The sequence below is a fragment of the Mytilus edulis genome, chromosome 3 (genome assembly GCF_963676685.1).
Source record: "Mytilus edulis chromosome 3, xbMytEdul2.2, whole genome shotgun sequence".
Lineage (NCBI taxonomy): Eukaryota > Metazoa > Mollusca > Bivalvia > Mytilida > Mytilidae > Mytilus > Mytilus edulis.
In genome coordinates this window covers 24672826-24693876 of record NC_092346.1, presented here as the reverse complement: position 1 = coordinate 24693876, position 21051 = coordinate 24672826, and the positions used below count along the sequence as shown (strand labels likewise).

The window sequence follows — 21051 nt, the reverse complement described above, 5'->3', positions numbered from 1 at the left end:
TCTTCAACTTCGTAATATTTGTGAGAGGTTTAGCTACACATAAAACTAGGTTTAGTCCACCCTTTTCTACATAAGAAAATGTTTGTACCAATTCAGAAATATGAGTTGTTATCCATTCGTTTGATGTGTTTGAGCTTTTGATTTTGACATATGATTAGGGACTTTCCGTGTTTAATTTTCCTCAGAGTAAAGTATTTTTTGTGATTTTACCTTTGTTTTGATTCAAGCGTCACTGATTAGTCTAATTTAAACGAAACTCATTGCAGTACCAAATTATAAATCTGGTATCTTTGATGGGTTAGTTAAAAAAAAGCAAAGCACTGAATATTTGACGGATGATACACTGAGTTAATAGTGTACTTTTTACACTATTATTTAAGAATTGAATGCTTCTTTTTGTAACTTCATTGGGGTGTAAAAGCGTTGACCGAATTACATTTTGTATGAAGTGAAAGCGTTTGATTCTAAAAATGTGCACACGTTCAACGCTATGAAGTTACAAAAAGGAGCATTCAATACTTAAATAATAGTGTAAAAAGTACACTATTAACTCAGTGTATCATCCGTCAAATATTTAGTGCTTCGCAGTTTTTATTCAATTTACTTGTGCACTTTATTGTGGGACCTCGTGTCATCATATATGATAAATTTTATTGTGTAATGAAGTTGCTTTGGGAATAATGCAAGATTGCAGAGTGGCCAATCAGAATCACGTATTATAATGAAACATACATCTGATGTAATTATTACCTTTTACAAGAACTCTGGTTCATAAAATTCTGCATGTCCTGTCAGTTTCAGGTGACACACACTATCTAATGAGAGTCTGTGGTTATAGTCTATATAATGTTCTCCATTTACATACGTCTAAAATAAGAGAAATGTTTTGGTTAGCTAATTTAAAACTGAAATCATTGATTTTTTTTAAGATGTGAATACTATTTTGAGCGTCACTGATGAGTCTTTTGTAGACGAAACGCGCGTCTGGTGTATATACAAAATTTAGTTCTAGTATCAATGGTGAGTTTATTTAAAACTATAGAAAGCTATTATTGTTTCAACTGTTTTATTTTATAAATAGTCAAGTAACTGTTGACGAGAGACGGAAATAAGCAAATACAAAAAACAAATGTATTTTTCATTAAAGTTTTAAAATGATAATCTTTGCAATAAATAATCGCTCACCACAAATTTATCGGACTTTATATTGATGGCAATTTCACATGTTTCCTTCTTTTCAAATGGAAAGCATGGTTGGTCACGCTCCTCCTCTTGCCAATCGCCACCAGAAAACGTGTTCCGAATGGAGCAATTTTCCTGAAGACGTGGATTAAAGTGGAATGCTACATCACAGTCATCATCTTCTCCGCAGCATAAGTTTACAGCAAAGCTATAAATGGAAATAATTTATATTCATAAAATGGATTTATCAAACAGAACAAATTGACATTTAAAGTTTTTACGAATATTGGATCTTGCTAATCATTAGTTAAGAAATACTTAACAAATTGATACATAAAAAGTACAAGGAGCATAATTCTGTGATATTTAAAAAAATAAACAAGTGACAAAGATGTATAGTGCAGCGGAAAAATACATTATGTTATACATTGTAAATGTTTAAATAATTCATACATGTATAAGGTTACATTGATTAACTTTTTTGAAACCTAAGCAATTAAAATGAATGAAAATCAGACGTTTTATCTGTATTCTCAAAATGTTTCTTACCCTTCTGATCCTTTCTTTGGAATGGCTTGAACAACGATCCATCCGCCTTCTCTAAGACCAAATGGTAGACTCTCTACAACTGGTTTTTCCTGAAAAAACAACAAGTTATAAAAGTTGAATATGAAGACAGCTTTTAAACAACAATTTCACAATCATTGTTTGTCGATTTTGCAACTAATAAATTGGTTTCACGTGCGTTGATCTGCAAACTTAAACATTTTGCAACCTATCCTCTACAAACAAACAAAAAACGAAAAACACATCATTTTGTTAATTCAAATCAAAAGTTGGTTTAACTTACCAGTTTTCTTTCTAGTTTAACTTGGTAGATAAAGGCTTCTCCCTTAACCATTATTCCTTTGATGTCCTCCACGTTAAGTCTGGCATCGAATTTCATGCATTTGTTTCCGTTTACATAAACCTGCGAAAAAATTATATCTTCTATTAGAAATATACCATGAAATAAGATATGTACTCTAGAAACAACATTCCTTAAATTTAAGTTGGCAACAAATTCCTGTAATTCTAACAATTTTTGCCCAAAATTAAAATTGAATTTGTGACTATCTTTTTCAAAGTTGACGTTGAAGTTTCGCTGGTTTGAGCGAGGTTCGATCTTTTCTTCTTCACGTGATTGGCTTTTTATTTTAAAATTTTCAACCGATCGGGTTTTCAAGTTAGATAAAATAATTCAAGACTTCTGACACAAAACAGGCCTCACGCGGTTTCCACAATTTTTTTTATCCCTTTTTATTAAAGCTACCTTCGTGATCAAAGTCTTAGTGTTCCAAAGATTGGTTCTGAGCGTACCTCCTTGATGTTTAGTGAGAATTTCGATGTTTTAATTTTGATTTTTTTCCTTACTTTAAACGAGCTATAGATAGATTTATTGTTGCAATACAATTATGAAACATTTTGGCAATTTATCTGTTAAGGTTTTGGCTTACATCTACTATTGAAATGACAAAATTGTTATCGAAGAATTTTTTTCAACGATTTATTTAAAATGAAATACCAAGTTACAAATATGGTGGGTAAGAAGTGCTTTTCTGTAGGTAATTTCAACAGGAATGATCAAACTAAAAAAGGTTTGGAAGCCCCTTAAGGAAGTTCAAATATATATAATTGTGAGGAGCTATAGGACCAAAACGGATTAAGAAAGAATATCAAAATTCATTTAAGATGAGTTTGCCTTCAGGAGTTTGAACCTTATCATCTTAATAATGTTTAATTCACCAACGTAGAATTTAAAAACAGGTTCGTTATTCATCGATTCATTTAAGCAATGATCAAATCCTGTAAATGATCCAAGTAGAAGACAAGGTAACAAAATAGTCTTAAAAAAATACGGAACTGCAAGGAAAATTCAATAAGTAGATGTCGATGAAAACTGACAAAAATCAAACATTATCAACCAACAGAACGAGTGAAAAACAGCTGTCATGTTTCTTACTGGTAACATCATTTTCCAAAGAAAATGGAGGGTTAAACCTGGGGTTACAGCTAGCGTATCCTTCAATTTGTATGTTGGTTGTTTATTGTTCCGTAACATTGACAAAATTGGATGAACAACCCAAACACATATAAAAAGTTATTACAGTAAGTCGGATCCAGCAGCCAAATCTGTGCAGAGATACATTATAGACATACAATACAACTGACTAAAATTGGAAAACTGAAAATGAGGAATTCGCATGAACCCCCGATGTGTGGAAATGGTAAATATACCATGTTATACGGAATCCTGACTGGTTCAATTCATAAAATATTGATTTTGTTCTGATTATTATTTGTTATGATTGACAACCTAGTGCTAAACCATGAACATAACACTTAAAAATCTATACGTCTGCACCGCTTTTCTATATTGTTTTCTCCAGAAACGCCAAAACCCCAAAAGTATAAAAAAACAAAATTAATATATTTATAGATTATTGTTGGTCATCTCAACGAGTCGGTACGGCGAAAGTAAGAAAAACAATCGATGATAATCTGTTTATCGCAATTTTGCCAATGATGACGTTGATGCTAACATTGACAACAGCTGGTGCACCCTTAGTTTCTTTCGATAATTTTTCGTATCACTCTACTGTGCTGAGAAAGAAAATTATTAGTTATTAAGATCAAAGGAAAATTCCGTAAGATGGCGATTATAAAACTAATCAAAGATAAAAGGGGCATCAAATGCCAAAGTCTTTGCAGGTTTTGTGGGTGTTGGCAACTTAGTTTTAAATGTTGTCAGTTGATTTCGCATTTCACCTTGAATTTGTTCCTCTTTGTAACAATTTTAATTTCGAATGGTTTTCCTTCAGCAATCACAGATGGAATGTCTGCCTTTTCTTCCTCGCCCCAATCTCCTCCAGTGCAGCAATTCATAATAACCTGTCCCTCACCAATACGAGGGTTGAAATGTAAGGCAATGTCTGAATCGGCTGTGTATCCGGTCATAAAATTTACTGAAAATCTGTCAATAAAGATGATTGAACTTATTTTTTGTCATTCTAAATAATTAAGTGTATTAAATAATGCATTTTTTTGATGAACAACAAATTTAAAAATAGTGTCCACCAGCAGTGAAATCGACTGTTTAAGAGATAAAAAGATCAGTGGAGAAATAATTTTACTTAACTTGTTCGTTAATTAAATTGACATAATTGAGATTATTATGGGACACTGATGAAATATATTTCCAAATCATTTTAATTATGATGCTGGTAAAAAATATTTATACATTTCATATTTTTTTTTTTTTTTTTTTACTTTTGCAGCAGCTTTAAGTTTCTACAAGCAAGACAATCCTTTACCTCTGTAACAAATGCAAGTAATGCAAGAGCCAAAAATTGTTCAATAAATAATTCCCTTTTATATACGTTTTTATTTAAATTATTTTTTTCCTCCTAAAGTTTTGTCCAACAATGAAACGATAGAACCTCACAAGATATGTACTGCATATATATATTAGCTTATCTAGCACAATGTTCTATTTAGAACATATATCTCAATAAAAATATATGATTCAACTTACACATCGCCTCCTGGTCTCATAAATCCTTTAAATACTACTACGTCTCCTTTCTCCATTCCAGATGGAATCTGTTTGACAAAATCGTCCTCCTAAAATTCAAATACATCTCATTTAGTTTTTCCGTTGAGTACTTTCAATCCCTGAAAATTTGAAATTGTTAATACTAACGAGACAAAAAAAAACGTTTGCTTCATACTGGGAACAGTATATCTGTTAATATATATGTTCCTGCTTCATATCATGTCTTAATGTTTTATTTGAATTTTCAAATCACCATTTTTGAAAGGTAACTTACTGTATCTTCCCAAGGTTCTTGTGTTTACTTCTCCAGTTGAACTGCTAATGTTAAATCAATGATATTGGAATGCTAATTTATTTAAATTTACAAGTATTGTTTCCATGGAGATTTTATAGCCCCACCCCCCTCTTCATGCTTCATTGAATTTGAAACTTTGACATAGTTTACAAGTTAATTTTGTATTTAGGTTTGGGAACGACTTGTAATTAGTCAATGATATTTAGTATGCAGTTGTATTAGCATTGTCACATATCGTTAACATGGAGATTGTTTAGCCATGTAACTCAATTATGGTTCATTGACTTTGAGTATTTGCATAACTTGTGTAAGATGTTAAAGTATTGCTTTCTTGATTTCAACATTTGCATAATCAAAATTACAAAAAGGCGAGACATATCTCTGTGATAACAGTTTATGTATACTACTTACCGCCTACACACTTCAATCTTTTGTTAAATATCCTTCGTTATAGATTCTATATGCTGTTAAAAATGAACTTACCAATGGTTCAAAATATTCCACGTCTTTGATGTCCATATTTCCCTGTACATGAAAGTGAGACACATCAGGCACTCCACATCGATGGTTGAAATCAGTAAAATGCTCTCCATTTACGTACACCTATATAAGAATAAAATTTATACCACTATTTAATACATAATCTTGTCATACAACGTATACATGACAAAAAGGACTTGACATGACAAGTAGTGTTTATAAAAGCCAATTTGTTCATATTTAGAATGGCATTATTGTTAAGTTGTATTCTTTTTCAATTGTAGCGATGTTAGCGATGTTTTTAACAATGTCATATAAGACCAGGTTCAACCCACCATTTTTTTTTCTTAAAATGTCCTGTACCAAGTCAGGAATCTATGTATGTTAACGTTTGCTTACTTGTTGTACTACTTTTTATTAATTTTGAATCATTATCTGTTGAATACAATGTATTACTATGAAATACATTCTATAAATATTGTAAAGATGTGATATTGCTATTCAGTTTTTTTTCTCTCAAGAAAATAATTAGCATGTGAAGTTATTGAGCATCATTTGTGTGGTAGGGACCTGACAGGGACACTTGTACAGATATGAAGTTGATTTTGACAGCTTAGTAATCGAAGCAGTCGAATGTATCTAACGAATGATGGTATCACTTGATTTCACATCTTATTCCTTGGTTATGTTCACTTACATGATACTTGTCGTCAGTACACACAAACAGAGCGTCGAAGTATTGTCCTGGGCTGAATGGGAAATCTGCCTCATAATCTCTCTCCTCGTCTCCCCAGCCACCAAGGTTTGCATTACGAATAACTACACCTTCGTTTGGTCTTGGATTGAAGTGAAAAGCGCATGTCTCGTTCTCACAATCACATCCAAAGTTGATGCTGAATCTATTTCAATGACAATGATCATTATTTTAAATGGGAAAACTATTATCAATTGCAATAAAAAGGTAAATGAACCAAACTATCTTGTCACAGTTTTTCGGAGTTTTAAGTTTATGAAGTATATTTTTATTGTTATCAAATAGAAAAACTAAAATAAAAAAAGAAATATCGAACTCCAAGGAAAATTCAAAACGGAAGGTCCCTTATCAAATGACAAAATCAAAAGCTGAAGCACATCAAACGAATGGAAAACAACTCGTTTCTTATGTAGAAAATGGTGAATTTTAAAAATCATACGAAAATATCATTATGAACGTAGTTATCAACAAATACTTTTCTTATCAAATACGACATTTTCCTCAAGATTAAAGAATTGAGCTTCCTCATCCCTATATTTATTTAGTCATAATGTTATCATTGGTCCAACGTAATATTGGGGAGTAAGGAAAGAAACTTTTAGGAATGTTTAATCAAATAGATAGAATGAATTACTTATAGATGGAGTTAGATTTGTCACGTCTGTGACAATACAAAACTATCTGTTTACAAAAAAAAATAAAAAAATATACAGAACGCCCAGGCAAATTCTTCAAGGGAAGTCAATCAAAACTGACAAGATCAAACATTATCATTCCACGGAAACAAGTAAAAAAATCTTCCATATTCCTGATTGGGTACAGGCATTTCCCGAAGAAAATGGTGGGTTAAACTTGGTGTCATAACTAGCTAAACATCCTACTGGTATGACATTTGTTTGTAGTTTTTATATATTGACAAAACTGGGAGAACATTCAAACCGACGTAATAGGTTAAAGTGACAACAACAGTGACCCAGCAGCTAATACTGTGAAAACTTATATCCCAGACATATAACACAACTGACTAAAAATTCCAACAAACATACAAATTAATAAACCAAAGACGCCAACAAAAAAGAGGTAGTAGATAGTAAAAAATAAAAACAACACGTTATAAATTTCATGAGTCCTAATTTTGATAATGACGTCAATACATGATAAGTATAAAAACGCTTTATTGTTTATTAATGTTTAGCATTTTTTTCAAACTGCAATGAAAAATCTGTTTATACTTTCCGAAATGACGATAGATATAGAGATATTTTTGTACGTACGGTTCATTGTCCATTCCTGCTCCTCGGATTCTGACGGCTTTTCCGACTTGCATACCTCCTGGAATCTCTGTTCTATATGGCAAACCCTTAAAAACGTAAGATCAAGTCAAGTGATATTTACATTTGTTTTACAAAAATACTCATGAACAGCATAGTCCTCCTCTTCAAAAGCATGGCTACTATTCGATGATTAACTGCAGATTTTACTGCAAAACTATTAATTTCAAATGTTTAAGGGTTCGTGTACATTTTGATTGTGTGTCTTTATGTTATTGTTTTACTTGTCTCTTTCGGAGTTTTTTCTGGGTTCTTTTTATTATGCTGTATCTTTTCCTGTCCTGTTACATTCAGGAATTTTATTTTCGACATTGCAATTATTCCAGGTGATGAATTAGAAGTATTCGATGAAACGGAAGATGATATATGTTGTTTCACCTTATATTATTACTATTTAAAATTGGAACGGGTTCAGTCCATATTATTTTATTTTTTCACATCTTATAGTAACATATTTTGCAAACATGATGGTTTTAGACTACTTACATATCTATCAACAAAAGTGATGTCATAGTATTCAGCACCGTCTGTCAAGTGTAAGAAATGGACATCTCCCAAATCAACACGGTGTGAGTAGTTGATGTATGGTTTTCCGTTGACATATGTTCTGAATTCACTGGCAGTAACTTCAATACGGAGGATGAATGATCTACCGTCATCAAATGGGAAATGTGGCTGTTCTTTTTCTTCGTCCTGCCAATCACCGCCAGTGCACGAGTTCCTGATTACCTCTCCTTGTGATGGTCGGGGGTTGAAATGGAATGCGATGTCACCTCCCTGTGGGTTCTCGTCTTGTTGTAAATTGATTGCAAATCTAAATGTACGTGATATTCGAATGTTAGTTATCACGTGGATACATATATCAAAAGTTATAATCACTTCCAAATAGCCATTAAAGTACACTATGTATGTATGAGCTTTCCCAACGAATAAGTTAGTGCACGTCAGCTTGTTTATTATTATTTTATATCATTTAAACCGAAATTTATATATCAGCAACTTACATATTTAAAGAAAGATCTATAAATTTGAAGTTAGAGATTTGATGAGTTAAAAACGTTTTTTCACCGATTGTATGTGCTTTCTTTAAAATTTCCAACTTCTGTGAAAGAATAAGTAATAATTTCAGAAAATAAAAGGGATTCTAGCATCATTTTCGATTGTCAGTTAAAGTTGTATGCAAAAATTTACCAATATCTGTGACATGGTCTATTTACTTTTCCTTGAACTTGAAAATTATATCAGCATATGCATTTTTTTGTAATACCAATTGAATACTTTACAACCTGACTGGGTATAACATACTAATCAGTAGAAATGAACAGTCGTATAAATACGACGTTTAAAGCCTTTGTCTATTTCTTTGTTAGGACTTTTGGACACATACTTTAAAAAAAAAGTCACATGGGCATCAACTTTATGCTATACACCTTCAAAAGTAGCTTCCCTCGTCTGACTACTAGCATTGTATGAACTCATAAATAGTATTTGCTTTAAAATTATATCACAGGCTTCATCAATTTGAACCTCTTCGAACAACATATTCTAGAGTTCAAAGGATTTTTTGGGCAAACAAATATTTTCATTGAAGACCCATTGGTGGCCTTCGGCTGTTGTCTGCTCTGTGGTCGGGTTGTTGTCGCTTTGACCCATTCCCCATTTCCTTTCTCAATTTTATTTGGAACAAAATTAAAAGACAGTTTATTACATGTACCATTTATGTATTCTACTAAGTTATGAATAGTCAAGTAATAATCAATGACTTACGCTTCGGTACCCCATGTGACTCTTCCTCGCATGATGAATTGTTTTCCCGGATGTAATCCATTTGGGATATAGAAAGACGATGGTGTGTACTAAAAGAAAAGAAAATTTCATCTTATAGATATATCTTCAAAAGTTACACTGGTATTTTAAACTTATAGTAGTTTGTGTTACGTACAAAGGATATATCTTCAAAAGTTACGCTGGTATTTTAAATAACCACAACTTATAGTAGTTTTTGTTACGTACAAAGAATAAAAATGTTCAAAAATTCAACAGTAACTGGTCAATATAATAAGATGGATGGAAAAGAGGAAAAGGACTAAGAACTACTATCTTATTTACAATTTGGTGGATTTTTTTCAAGGAAAACCAGCCTGTCGATCATAACAAACACAGAAAATAGGGATGGACATGCCTCGATCATAACAAACGAGCTCGACTCATCAATAACAATGTATGGACAAACTACATTTTAACAGTGAGCTAACATGCCAAACTCCACGTAAAAGACACTGCAACGGGTATGCTCAATATCTATAATCTGGACAGTCAGTGGTAGCAATTATATATGTTTCTGTGTATCTTCGAATGACTGTTGATTCATTCATGCTTGAAGCTCTAGTTGATGCTTTTGTCTATTGTCCAGTTGCACAAATCTTTTTCTATTTTACTCAACAACAATATTACACTTGCTGTTAGCAATATTGTTAAGCGTATACGTGCGTTGATAGTACAAAACACATACACATAGTTTTTTTTTATTACTTTTATCTCCTTAAAAAAGGTTAAGGATATATTATTGTTTATAACATATAAGTGATAAAGGAACGAAGAACCATAAGTTATTGCTTCAGATTAAATCTTTTATGAAGTTTTTCCTTCCCATTTGCTGAATATGCATTTGTTATCTCACCCACAATATTTTAGTTGGTTATCAATGAATTTATGACACATAGATATACTATTCTTAAATCAACCGATATAACCCGCTATATACCAGGCGTACCCTAAAATATTTGATAACAGGATTAAATGTATTTGTAATTTATTGGGGTTGTATTGATTTGATCGCAAATGTAAAGACAAGGACAATAAAAATAACTTTGTAGTCGGGTTATCTCGGGTTGAAAACGAGACCAGCTTCAAACCTCGCCTACTCATCGTCTGATAATGTTCTTTCATGTACAATTCATATGAAGAATGCAATTCATTATTAAATTGTGGAGGCCAAATATTGACGTGCTTTCCTTGTTTGTATAGTCTCTAGTACTACAGTGACATGTTTAACTTGCAGATGGTATATAGTCTTTTGCTAGACAAAACATGTGTTACGATCATGCCATATATACGTTATCAATTTAGAAGTTTTGATGCAATAGACCAATTTTGAGTTTGTTCTTTTTTATGAATGAGCTACGCCGGTTGAACCTAGGTCAATCGGCGTAAGTGACATCATTGAACGCTTGGCTCTTACTTTGGGGATAAAAAGCATTGTATCATAGTAAATATACGGGGATATGCACGAACTTGGAAGTTGTCTATCATGATGGTGAACAATTACTCTGGACAAAGTCGTAACCTCGCAGATATGGGGAAATATTTACGTTTTTTTTTTAAATTTTACATCAAATTTATATCCTGATCCATAAGCAATGCTACTTATTCTGTATGTGCCTTTCCCAAGTCGGGAGTATGTAACTCAGTGGTTGTCGTTTGTTTCTGGTTATCATATTTCGTTTATTTCATTGTTTTGTACACAAATCAGGACATAGATTTATTCGTTAAAATTGTATACAACCTTGTTTTACATTTGTCATTTCGGGGCATTTATAGCTTACTACGCGGAATGGGTGTTGTTTTTGTTGAAGGCCATATAGTGATCTATAGTTGTTAACTTTTACGTAATTTTGTCTATGTCTATTACACCACATCTTCTTATTTAATAACGAAATTGGCTCTGAATCCACAGCCGAATAGGCCAAGATTGAATTCACACATTAACGCCATAAAAAAGTTAAAAGTAAACACAACCTTGAAAAAAAATATTCCATGATAAGTGCCTATATTTGTGACAAATCTAGAAATCTAAGTCATACATCAAAACAGACTAATTATATGTTATTTCTTCATGTCGAGAGTTTTCTGTAAAGTGTTAATGTCTGCTGCATATGTGTGGATTTAGTTAGAATTTTCGTAGACTAACAATTTCTTTACAGAGGTCGATTTAGGGAGGGGTCAGCGGACCGTCCCCCTTTTAAAAAAAAAATGGTTGATTATATATGGAATCACTGAAGCATGACCAGAGCGAGCCCCCTCATAGGCAGTCAGAATGCCCCTCTTATGAAAATTTCTGGATCCGCTACTGCTATAAACATGAGAATAGTGATGAATTTCTTTATTACATTTAAGCTGTCACTGAGACAAATTTTAACCAAAGACCAAAAGACAAGGAGTGTATACTGTTTCAACAACGAGCAAAATCCATAACGTAGGCCCGGAATAACAAAATATAAAAAAATGATAAGAGTAATCTTGCAGCCTGATTTACGCTAATAACAATTATCAACAATTAATTATGGTAGACTTCAACCAACGACAGGGGCGGATCCAGCCATTTTTAAAAGGGGTCCCAACCCAGAGTAAAGGGGGTCGAACTATATGCTCCCATTCAAATGCATTGATCGTCCAAAGAAAAGGGGGGTTCCAACCCCCGGACCCCTCCATCCCCTGGATCCGCCAATGCAACGACCACCACTGGAATCCTGGCTAAGTATGGTCAACAACGAATATGGCGGGGTTAATACAAAAAATAAAGAGATGTGGTACGACTACCAATGTTTGAATTACCAAATTAAGACTTAATGTCGTAGATGTTAACAACTATAGTGTTCTGTATGGCCTTCAATAATGAGCAAACACATTTTTGGTAAGCCATATTGTACATTAACATGTTTGCGAACGCCTAACAATACCTTAACCTTGAACAAAGTGATAGCAGTACAACATAATTATTGACACTTGTGCTTGGTATTTTAGCTAAGCACACACAACAATTACACAATGATCTAGTAACATGGTACTCCCTGAAGTTATAGTCATGATCGAATCGTAATATACAAGCAACATCATCATCGAGAAATTGGGATTTGATATCTCGATCTTTATTAAATGCCAAGCTTGCAAACTAAATCCTTATATCTAAGACAGAATTTGGTAAAGGTCTTACCAGACTTGTGTTCATAAAATCAATAATTCATCAGGTACTAAACATAAGTAAATTAACCAAAAGCGTAACTCGGACACGAATACAGCGAACGAGTTAGGAAATATAGACACCGTAAAAGAGAGACCGATTTTGATACAAGCATAAGAGCACAATGGGGGAAAATCCAAAGAAAAATTATTGACAAACTTATTCCAAATAGGATCTTATTTGTCTGTTTATATTGAAGGTCATCTTGTTTAAAAATTGTATTCCAACATATCGGTTAAAACAGGTATTGTTTCAGTGCTAAGTTTGATACTTTGAACAAATAAAAGACTGAAGGAAAAGTACATACCACTCGATTTATCATATACGACATCTTGGCAAGCTCTTGGTGGTGACCCTACAAAAGACCAGCAAAAATCAAAATCGACTCTATAGATATTTGAAATTTCAGAAATTAAAAAAGCCGATCTTTGTGTGTATACTCACCTGATGTTTAGACGTTGATAGGAGGTTTATAGAGTGGGAGTGCGATCGTTGGATACTTGTATTTATCAAGGAAGAATGTGTTATCTCGGTTTACCTGTGGTCACCAGAAGGATATATGTTTAAACCGATAACTCTAAATGGCATACGTCATGAACAAATTAATTAGCAATATTACAGAATAGATAATATAGATAGGAATGCCATGTAGGGTGTTGTATATTTGAACTGAAGGCTTATCAAGACTAAATAATTGAACCATTTTCACTGAATAAGTACATGTACTTATTTTTGTGTAGGGCCAGCTGAAACCCTCTCGGGTGTGAGATTTTCTCGCTGTGTTGAAGACCCACTGGTGGCCTTATCCTATTGTGTGCTCTTTGGTCGGGTTGTTGTCTCTGTGACACAACTTGCTTTATGTTGTGCTGTTACATCACCCAGGTTAGAAGTAGGCTAAATCACTCGGAAATATGCAGATTTTTCCACCGTTTGTAATGATTTTTAATTTATCATGTGCATGATTTTTATAGCGGACTATACAGTATATGGGTTTTATTTATTGTTGAAGGCCGTACAGTTACCTTAAGTTACTTATATCTTCATCTCGAGTGTTGACATTGTCTCATTGGCACTCATAGCATTCTTTCTTTTTAATTTTAATATCATATCATAATGTCAACTTTGCAGTATATAATACTCTCCTTAAATATTGTTTTTATTGGTAAAATATTGATTTCATTATCTGTAAATTAAAACCACACTATATATTATTGTTATACATATATGCACTTTGATCGATGGTACTATAATCTATCGATACCTTTTTAATGCTTTATGTTTGTGTTGCACAATGTCAGGTTTTCTCAAACTGTTAATGACGTCTTTTAAACTATAAATTTATTGGATGTAAATTGTGTACTGATTTGTATTTGGTGTTAGATACATGATTTTGTATAAGTTGTTATTGGCTTTGCACGAGTTGTAAGTTACTGCGAGTACTCTTGGGTCTGTATTTTGTGTCTTGATTGTTATGAGGGCTGGATATACACCCGGTCAAGTCCGGTCTGTGTTGTTTGCTATGGTTTTTTTTCTCTTTGTATCAATCTGATAAGTTGAGGTGGCTGGGGTGTTTTCCTCCGTCTTGGATATTGAAATAGCAGGTAACAACTTCGCCGCATAAGGGGAGAAAACTCAGATAAAGTAACGTTTACATAAATGATACAATCATGTATTGTGAATTGACATATTTTATTGTGTGGTCAAAAAAACGAGTCTGCTGGCCCCAATTTTTCTTTTCTGAAAACATATTATTAGAGCTTCCTCTATATTAATCTTAAAATTATGTGGTGTATATAAAAAAGAAGATGTGGTATGATTGCCAATGAGAAAACTGTCCACAAGAGACAAAAATGACACAGACATTAACAACTATAGGACACCGTACGGCCTTCAACAATGAGTAAAGCCCATATCGCACAGTCAGCTATAAAAGGCCCGATATAACATTGTGAAACAATTCAAACGAGAAAACTAACGGCCTTATTTATATAAAAAAAAATGAACGAAAAACAAAAATGTAACACATAAACAAACGACAACATCTGAATTACAGGCTCCTGACTTGGGACAGGCAAATGCATACATAATGTTGCGGGGTTAAACATGTTATTCCTATGGGCACCAACTGTGCCCCTTTAATAACAGATTTATTTCTATATTGCTATGAATCTCAGTTTATGACCAAACTCAGTAAAGACCCATCATTGTTACATTTGTTTGATACATTCAAAAATACCTACCGTTATCTGGATGATATTTTTTCGATGAATAATCCAGAGTTTTCTAAATATACTTCAGAAATTTACACAAACGAACTTACTTTAACTAAATCTAACATAAACAGCAGCAGTTGTCCTTTTCTAGATTTAGACATTTCAATTTCAAACGGGAAACTTCACTAAAATTTACGACAAAAGAGACGATTTTTCATTTCCTATTGTTAATTTTCCTTTTTTAGACGGCGATGTGCCTTTGGCTCCATCATACGGTGTTTATATATCGCAACTCGTTCGGTTTGCCCGTGTGTGTTCTGATGTCATAGATTTTAACGAACGTAATCAATGCATCACTGGTAAATTGTTGTGTCAGGGATTTCGATACCATAAATTACTTAAAACTTTTACTAAATTCTTTCATAGATACAAAGATTTGATTAGTAAATTTGACTATACCTGTAGAAAGCTTATTAAAAATGGTATTTCACATCCTAAATTTTATGGTAATATTGTACTTAAAGCGAGGAAATCACTATGTGATCCTTGTAAACTCATCGAACCTTTAAACAAACTTATAAGTAAGGGTTATCGTACCAATATTGTAATAAGATCTCTGAATATAGTTCACATTGGCACTAATATTGATATTGTCATTAGCAAATTAAAACATAACTATTATCTTTTGAGGCGAGATGTATAGAGACACAGACACGTTAACTTTTATTTCTATAGAAGTCGCTCTTCACTATACTACTACCTGTCGATACATTTATTTTTTGGCATTGCACAAGTCATGTCTTCTTTTACTATTAATGACGTTAAAATACTAAATCCCTGTGATGTGTTTTAGTCGATTTTAGTCTCTGATGCATGATTTTTTATTATTAATTGGTTATGGCTTTTAACTAGCTGTCAGTAACTGCGAGTACTCTCAAATCGTATTTTCTTGTTAATTCGACCTGTTGATACTGTTTATAATGCTTTTTTGTTATTTTTTATTTATATGGATCTTGTCTGTACACCAGCTTTGATTATTTGTAATATCTTCAATTTTTCACTTATTCTTACAACATTTGTATAAACTTCAAGATTATAAAAAAACCGGGTTTTTTTGTAAAGTGAACATTGATTGATTAAATATTTCTCAGTCATGTCCTGTGTTTGAATTTGTTTGTTAGCTTTTTGGTCATGAATGTTTGTCTCTAATATTTAATTAACTGTGCATTTGTATTCAGATATCGCAGATCAAATTTATTCGTTCATTGTTTAATCATACGTTTTTTGATTGAGTTAAGTCTGCCAATTGATATTTTATCGTATGTTTTTCTTTGTTGTGATGTTATGCTATTGTTTCAGAAAAAGGGAGAAGGTTTGGATCCATTAAAACGTTTAATCCCGCTGCAAATGTTTGCACCTGTCCTAAGTCAGGAATCTGATGTAGAGTCAGTAGTTGTCGTTTGTTTATGTAATATATACGTGTTTCTCGTCTCTCGTTTTGTTTATATAGATTAGACCGTTGGTTTTCCCGTTTGAATGGTTTTACACTAGTAATTTTGGGGCCCTTTATAGCTTGTTGTTCGGTGTGAGCCAAGGCTCCGTGTTGAAGGCCGTACTTTAACCTATAATGGTTTACTTTTTAAATTGTTATTTGTATGGAGAGTTGTCTCATTGGCACTCACACCACATCTTCCTATATCTATGTTAGCGGGATCCCAACCACACCACACACCCCCCCCCCCTCAAACCTTATCATGGGACATTAGTATATCAGTACAACATAAGAAGGAACTATAAAAATCAGTTGAAAAGGGCTGAACTCATCAGATGGACAAACATACAAGTGGACGTGGCTGGGTACTTGTACATCCCGACAACAAAAAGACACTAGGAACATATCTGAGACTACTCGCAGTTATCTGACAGCTAGTTCAAAGCCACTAACAACTAATAATAAAAAAAATCATGCATCTAAGACTAAACTATCAATCCGTACACATCCAACATCCCGTGAATGGATTCAGTGTAAAGACGTCATAAACAGTCAGAGAAACTCAGGACCTTGTGCAATGCCAAGTTACAGGTATCGACAGATTGTAGATCCATGAATGTGTATATGTGTATAACATACTAGTAATGTTTAGTTTGCTTTTAATTTACCGATAACAAAATTAATATTTATACCAATAAAAACAATATTCAATGATCTTATTACAGTGTTTAATTGGTAACCTTTTAGAATAAGTTTATTTAAAGGAGCGATAAGTTTACAAGGATCCTTTCTATATTTCCGGGCACGGATAACAACATTTCCGTAAAAATGAGGATGTGCTATCCCGTTTTGAAATAAGTTTTCTACAAGTACAACCAAACTTCAAAACCAAATCTTTATATCTATGGAAAAATCTAGTATAGGTTTTAAGTAATTTATGGTACCGATATCCCTGGTTTAATAATTTACCAGTAATACATATAGTGCGTTCGTTAAAATCAAAAACGTCACAACAGACACGGGCATAGCGAACGAGCTGTGAAATATAAACACCGTAAGATGGTGCCAAAGGAACATCACCATCTAAAAATGGAAAATTAACAATAGGGAACGAAAAATCGTCCATTTTGTCGTATATTTAGTGTGGAGTTTCCCGTTAAAAACCGAAATATCTAAATCCAGGAAAGGACAGATATTACCGTATAAATTTGGTTTATTTTAAGTAAGTTCCTTGGGGTAAATTTCAGCAGTATATTGAGAGAAAATTCTTGATTATTCAACGAAAAAATATCATCAAGATAACGGTAAGTTTTGTTGAATTTATCAATTAAATGGAATTTCGACGGCTCTTTACTGAATTTAGTCATGAACTGTGATTCGTAACAGTACAAAAATAAGTCTGCTATTAAAGGGGCACAATAAGTGCCCATTGGGATACCTACAACCTGTTGATAAACTGCTTTGTTGCTGAAACGTACATAAATATTATTAAGGATAGTTTACTTTTTATCACAAGAAATTGGGATTTCCGTGCATAATCTATATACAAAATCTGACAATTTGCATTAACCTAAAGCGTGAAAGTGGCCCGTTGGTCCATACTTGAGCTTTAGTCATTAAGACCAACTGTCATATAATATATGACAATATTAGGAGATCGTTGATGTTTTTAAATGGCGGAAAAGGGGCTGACTCGGACTTTTGCCTTATATTTATCATTGGCATTTTTTTTGGTCTCAAATCGTAAGAAAAAATATAGAATCTGCTTAAATTTTGTAGAAAGCCTTTTAAAGCTGAATATACGTTTGCCTTTTATTGCTTAAATCCACTTCATTTGAACTTGGTGGATACTTGTGCCATTGAAAATAAAACCCAAATCTACTTATTTTCATATTTCAATAAACATGACTAAATGTAGCCTCTTTATTAATATGTGACCATGACTGAGAAAATGGGCCCAGATGAGAAAATATATATATTATTTGATGAGTGATAAATAAAGATAAGTTTGTTTTGTTTTTGACAAGCAAAAAATATGTTATTAACGCAATATTACATAATATTAACATTACGTGTATGAACTTTATCTATCAAGTTTATACTGTTCATAGATATGATGAACACTTTTTGGTCAGATGAGCAATTTGTGTCGATAGGTACAATTTCACACAAATCAGACCAAACTCTTATGCAGTTTCTATGCTGATTACCGAACCATTTTCACCGATTTGTTCAGCATAATAATTCACGACTACTGTCATTGGTTATCTTACGACAGATCCGTTAGCACAAAGAGAGGTAAAAAAAAAATGCGTGGTAAAAAGATGAAATATTTAGGAGCTCCAGAATTCGAGTGGGGATATCAATACAGAATTAAGGGCCTTTTGATATATTCCAGAGCATGGATAATTCAATTTCTGTATGATGTCAGGACCTCTACAATTATCTGTAAAAATTGGTTTTATCGCAGGACGTTCTTTATATATATATATATATATATATATAAGAAGATGTGGTATGAGTGCCAATGAGACAACTCTCCATCCAAGTCACAATTTTTAAAAAGTAAACCATTATAGGTCCAACGTCAAAGTACGGCCTTCAACAAAGAGCCTTGGTTTTCACCGATCAGCAGGCTATAAAGGGCCTCAAAATGACTGGTGTAAAACAATTCAGCGGGGAAACCAACGGTCTAATCTATATAATAAACAAGAAACGAGAAACACTTATTAACTTCATCAACAAACGATAACATTGAACAACAGGATCCTTTAACTATTTCATGATGTGAGGTAACTTCTTCAATATATCCTTAATATTTATAGACTTAAAAAAAAATGACATATACATAATATGAACCATCAAATTTGTTTCGGTTTGATTCAGATTACATTACCTTAAATTTCCCCGAGTTTAAAGAGCATTTTTTTTAATACCTATGAATATTACATTCAAATGAACAGGAATGTTAAAAAAATATGGGACAATACAACTCAACCACCAACACCCTACTCCTCCGAAAAAAACGTTCAACTAATGGTAAATTTAGCCTTATTGATATGGTGGACTTAAACCAGTTTTATACGTACGCACAAACCCCCTCCTCCTTCGCCTATCTAGGTCATTTACAGGTTTTTTCAAATTACTTTGAGTTTCGTTGAAATCAATATAGAATTTACAGGACAATATTGGTCAATACATGCATATAGTTTGGGTTTTAAATGCAAATTATATCACTTGTCAATGTAAATGAAATGTCTTACTGGTTAAAGTACACTGCTGTATTTTCCTTCCACGTCAGTCCAGTTGCGGACTTGTTATGATTACAATCCCACGACCAAGAAAACAATCGGAAACAACTTGTAAAAACTGCTGAATAATTTCCGATTTATTTGATGCGTGACTGTTTTTATTTATTAGCCTCTTATGTTTGTATGTGTAAGTTTTTATTCATTTTGCCTTTACAAAGCTTGGTCGTGGAGACGCGAGAAGTTTCTGAACACTTTCTTAAAGTTAATATTACGTTATACAATAAGAGTGTAAGACTCCTCTCAAATCAGAATTTTTTACCATTCTTTTACCATTCAGATATATAACAGAATATCTAAAGTCAATATATATGTTCCTGCACTACCTATAGAGAATATCAGCATACCAGAATATATGTATCTAGAAGTGCACACAATGATGTAAAGGAGGTTAAACTATTCCATGAACCTCACCATGTATGAAGATTATAATAAGTTATTATCTTGTATATAAAAGAAAGAAGATGTGACATTATTGACAACTACACTCCACCAGAGCCGAAATGACGTAGATGTTTTAAACAACTATAGGTTATCGTACGACCGTCATCGCAAAGTCAGCTTCAAAGACCCAACAATGACAAATGTATTCTAACAATTCAAATTACATGACATTGAACGAACTTCCGTGTAACATGGTATACATCAACAAATGACACTGACCATGCACTAAATTAGTCAATAAGACACATAGCTCCTGAAATGTGACTTCACAATATGCTACACTTACAGTGTATGTATAGATAATGTCAAATAATCAAGATAAAAGGAGAGCGAAAGATACCAGAGCCGGATAGTCAAACTCATAAATCGAAAATAAACTGACAACGCCATGGTTAAAAAATCAAAAAATACTAATTGCCGGACACATAATAGTACACAAAACACAACATAGAAAACTAAAAAAATATATAAGCAACACGAAGCCCACCCAAAAACTAAGGGTGATATCAGGTGCTCCGGAAGGGTACGCAGACCCTGTTCCACATGTAACATTCGACGTGTTGCTCATGTTATTTCAAACTCGGTAAATAGTCTAATTCTGTAGGTCACAATCGTGAAAAGGGGACGGGATTGTAGTTACGACATAATGAACATATCCGAAATCATAAAATTCATTAGTTTTCACAAGCCCTTTCATAGGTCCCGCCCCATTACATGTAAGTTTTTCAGAAAAATATCAGAAACGTGTTTTTTTCTTTTTCTTCCATAAAATCTAGTTCGATAAAGGATGTGGTTGAAAAACTTTTACGTGCAATCCATGTCCAGTTAGTTCACTTAAATTCAACAAATCGTATCGCGTAAAATATTAAAAGTTATCTATATGTTCCAATTGACGTAACCATAATTTTGCTCTCTTTTCACAGAATAAGACTAATCA

The 21051-nt window shown here is 33.0% G+C and overlaps 1 protein-coding gene across 1 annotated transcript in view; it reads right to left on the bottom strand.

The window, feature by feature from the left end:
• LOC139515119 (uncharacterized) overlaps positions 1-19759 on the bottom strand; it is a 40990-nt gene extending 21231 nt beyond the window's left edge. Inside the window, exons 1-13 of the mRNA XM_071304680.1 lie at positions 19626-19759; positions 12965-13012; positions 9405-9493; positions 8124-8451; positions 7581-7666; positions 6250-6451; positions 5556-5675; positions 4757-4845; positions 3991-4195; positions 2033-2152; positions 1732-1820; positions 1186-1390; positions 757-867 (exon numbers count right to left, since the gene is read on the bottom strand). Of these exons, the coding sequence (XP_071160781.1) occupies positions 757-867; positions 1186-1390; positions 1732-1820; positions 2033-2152; positions 3991-4195; positions 4757-4845; positions 5556-5675; positions 6250-6451; positions 7581-7666; positions 8124-8451; positions 9405-9493; positions 12965-12988 (1668 nt within the window). The 5' untranslated portion in view covers positions 12989-13012; positions 19626-19759. The remainder of the gene's footprint in view (positions 1-756; positions 868-1185; positions 1391-1731; positions 1821-2032; positions 2153-3990; positions 4196-4756; positions 4846-5555; positions 5676-6249; positions 6452-7580; positions 7667-8123; positions 8452-9404; positions 9494-12964; positions 13013-19625) is intronic.
• Between the last annotated feature and the right edge of the window lie 1292 nt (positions 19760-21051).